This window comes from Temnothorax curvispinosus, unplaced genomic scaffold, assembly GCF_003070985.1.
Source record: "Temnothorax curvispinosus isolate PA1 unplaced genomic scaffold, ASM307098v1 QBEX01006452.1, whole genome shotgun sequence".
NCBI classification, from domain to species: Eukaryota; Metazoa; Arthropoda; class Insecta; order Hymenoptera; family Formicidae; genus Temnothorax; species Temnothorax curvispinosus.
Genome location: NW_020216232.1, coordinates 907 through 3,567, shown reverse-complemented (window position 1 = coordinate 3,567; position 2,661 = coordinate 907). Strand labels below are relative to the sequence as shown.

Sequence of the window (2,661 nt, the reverse complement as noted above, 5' to 3'; positions counted from 1 at the left end):
AAAATGTTTCAAATAAAAGTTTTATGGTAAAATCTCCTCTATTCAACAACATTAATATAATATTTTTTAAAAATAATTTTTTAAACAAAAATGTTTTTTTCAAATTTTTATTAATGTGGTTGAATAGAGATGTTTTTACCATAAAACTTTTATTTGAAACATTTTTTTATATCTCGAATACTTTTCGAAATATATCGAGAAAAGCAAAAAACCGCTCTACATATGAGCAGTGGTTTCACCCCTTAAAACCGTTTTTGGGCCGCTACAAAAAATATCTAAATTCATCTTTTTACTCCTTTTACATGTGTGGAAAGTTTCATTAAAATCAGAATTTTCCATTTCGCGAGGTTCCCTTGTAAGTCACAGTCACACAAGAACAATTCTACCAATATATGTGATACATTTAAAAAACGATCAATGAATATGTGTATGGATGTTAATGCCAATGATTCTTACAATCCACCTCAGAAAGTCCTAAAAACATATTCGCGGTGTAGTACGTATCATAAGAACGACTCTACCAAAAAAGTCGATTCTGAACAAAATATAAACTTAGAACAGTTTTGTAATTTTAATTCAGAATCGGAATTCGAAGAAAACGAAAGCAACTTTGAAAATGTTGATAATAACATCAAATTAGCTAATAAAGAGAACAATAATGTAAAACTGCTTCTAAGACTAGAACATCTACAAGTAAAGCAAATATTATCATCTGGAGAATGTAAAGGTGATAAATGTATAAAATTTTTTGTTTTAAACACATTTTCTCTTAAAATAAACATATAACCAAATTTTTGTCTTAAAATATTTTTATTTTTTATAATTTTGACTTATTTCAATTATTTCCTTGCGTACAAGTGCTTTTAGAGTTAGACATTAAACATAACGTTTACTCATTTAAAAAAAAGAAACTATAATTCCTTGGATTTTTCACTTTAATCAACATATGAAACACATACAAGAACTTTATTTATGTAAAATTTTCTGTTATTTTTTATTTGTTATACTGATTTTATAAAATACTGAATTTTGCATCGCTTAAGAATGTTGTTTCTGGTTTTATAATAAGATGAAGAACAATTTAAAAACTGTCGAAAAATCAATACAGAATGTCATTTTTTGCAGAGATTGACAATGAAATCACTAAAAATGGGAATGACAATTCACAATCTCATACGCAACAAGAAGGACCATTTGATGTAGATAAATTTGGAAGTAAGTATTTTCTATATTATGTCAACTTTTTTTATAATATAAATATTTTATAATACGATTTTTTTAACGTAAATAATTCTACTTTAAATTGAATTTTAATTTGTCATGCTAGCTTCAAATCGAAATTTAACATAATGCTTAAATGGCTAATCATGTTTTTATATAACTTTTTATTTTAAGAATAGTAAAATTTGAATAATATTAAACGAATAACACATTTGCACTTATGCACTCATACACTTACACGTACAATGTATAATATCATATCAAGAACCTTTTATGTCATTTTTTTGCAGCTGCATTGAAGCTTATTCTGACAAAGCAAAATAAAATTGTGCAACAGAACCAAATTATAATGGCTAAAATTACGATTCTCGAGAAAAAGATTTTTCAAGATACAACTAATTGTCAGTTGAGTGATCAAACTAAAGACACATTACGCAAAACATTTGTTATAAAAACCGTCAATGATTTAGAAGAGTTTGCCGCTAGTTTAAAGAAAAAAAAGTTTTTTGATGAAGTTGTAAGTATAATTTATTACAATAATAAATAATAAAAATTTAGTATACATATATAATACACACATATACACAATTATCAGGAAAGAAATATAGCTGGCTTTAAGCTATTATATGTATAACCGCTTTTTTTATCAAAAAAATTCATAGTGCAACACTGGTGCACACTGAGTGCAATTTTATTGTTTTAATGTAAAAATTAGTAAACATATTGTCAGTGTTGAATGTTCCACTGATAAAAATTTGACAGATTTTTGTTCATATTTTCACTATTTTATCAATAATTTTTCACATTGGAACAACAAAATAGCATTCAGTGTGCGCCAGTATTGCACTAGTTTTCTCAGTAGAAAACGCTAATGGGTTTTAGCAACGTATATGTTAGAATAAGTTGTAGTTAAGTATACTTATCAATCGATTAATTGTGTGTAAAATAATATACATATAAAATACAATAATTTGTGCAATAGAGGAGGAAGTTAACTGATTGTTGCTCAGACTCAGACTAGCATTTGGTACAAAAATTGTGAGAAATTTTACATTATGTATATTTTTTAACTGTAAACTTATTTTAGGTTGAATTTTTGAAGCAAAAAAAAGGTCCGGATGTGCGGTTTCACGTGTTTAATATATTAAACAGTACAATCAGCAATTTCGTTGCAACACAGTATAGCTATAAAAGTAAAAAAAAAAAAAAAAGATCTAATGTTCAACACCTGTATATATAGTAAGTAATTGTTAATACATATACATTTTTAAGATTATAAACACATTTTTTACACTTTTTTAATGTTTTTATTTTATGTAATATTTTGACTTTGAATTTAAATTTACGTAGTAATTAAATGTGCAATTTACTACGTAAATTTTGATTTACTATTGGAGAGAGAGGGAGAGAGAGAGAGAGAGAGAAAGAGAGAGAGAGAGA

General features: G+C 26.0%; 1 protein-coding gene across 1 annotated transcript; it reads left to right on the top strand.

Annotated features, from left to right (window-relative positions):
* Positions 1-423: 423 nt before the first annotated feature.
* On the top strand, positions 424-1,738 carry LOC112455888 (the record flags this gene model as incomplete). The annotated part of the gene is made up of 4 exons (XM_025018092.1): positions 424-496; positions 581-727; positions 1,126-1,215; positions 1,512-1,738. Coding segments are annotated over exons 1-4 (537 nt in total), but the record flags the coding sequence as incomplete, so codon positions are not given.
* Between the last annotated feature and the right edge of the window lie 923 nt (positions 1,739-2,661).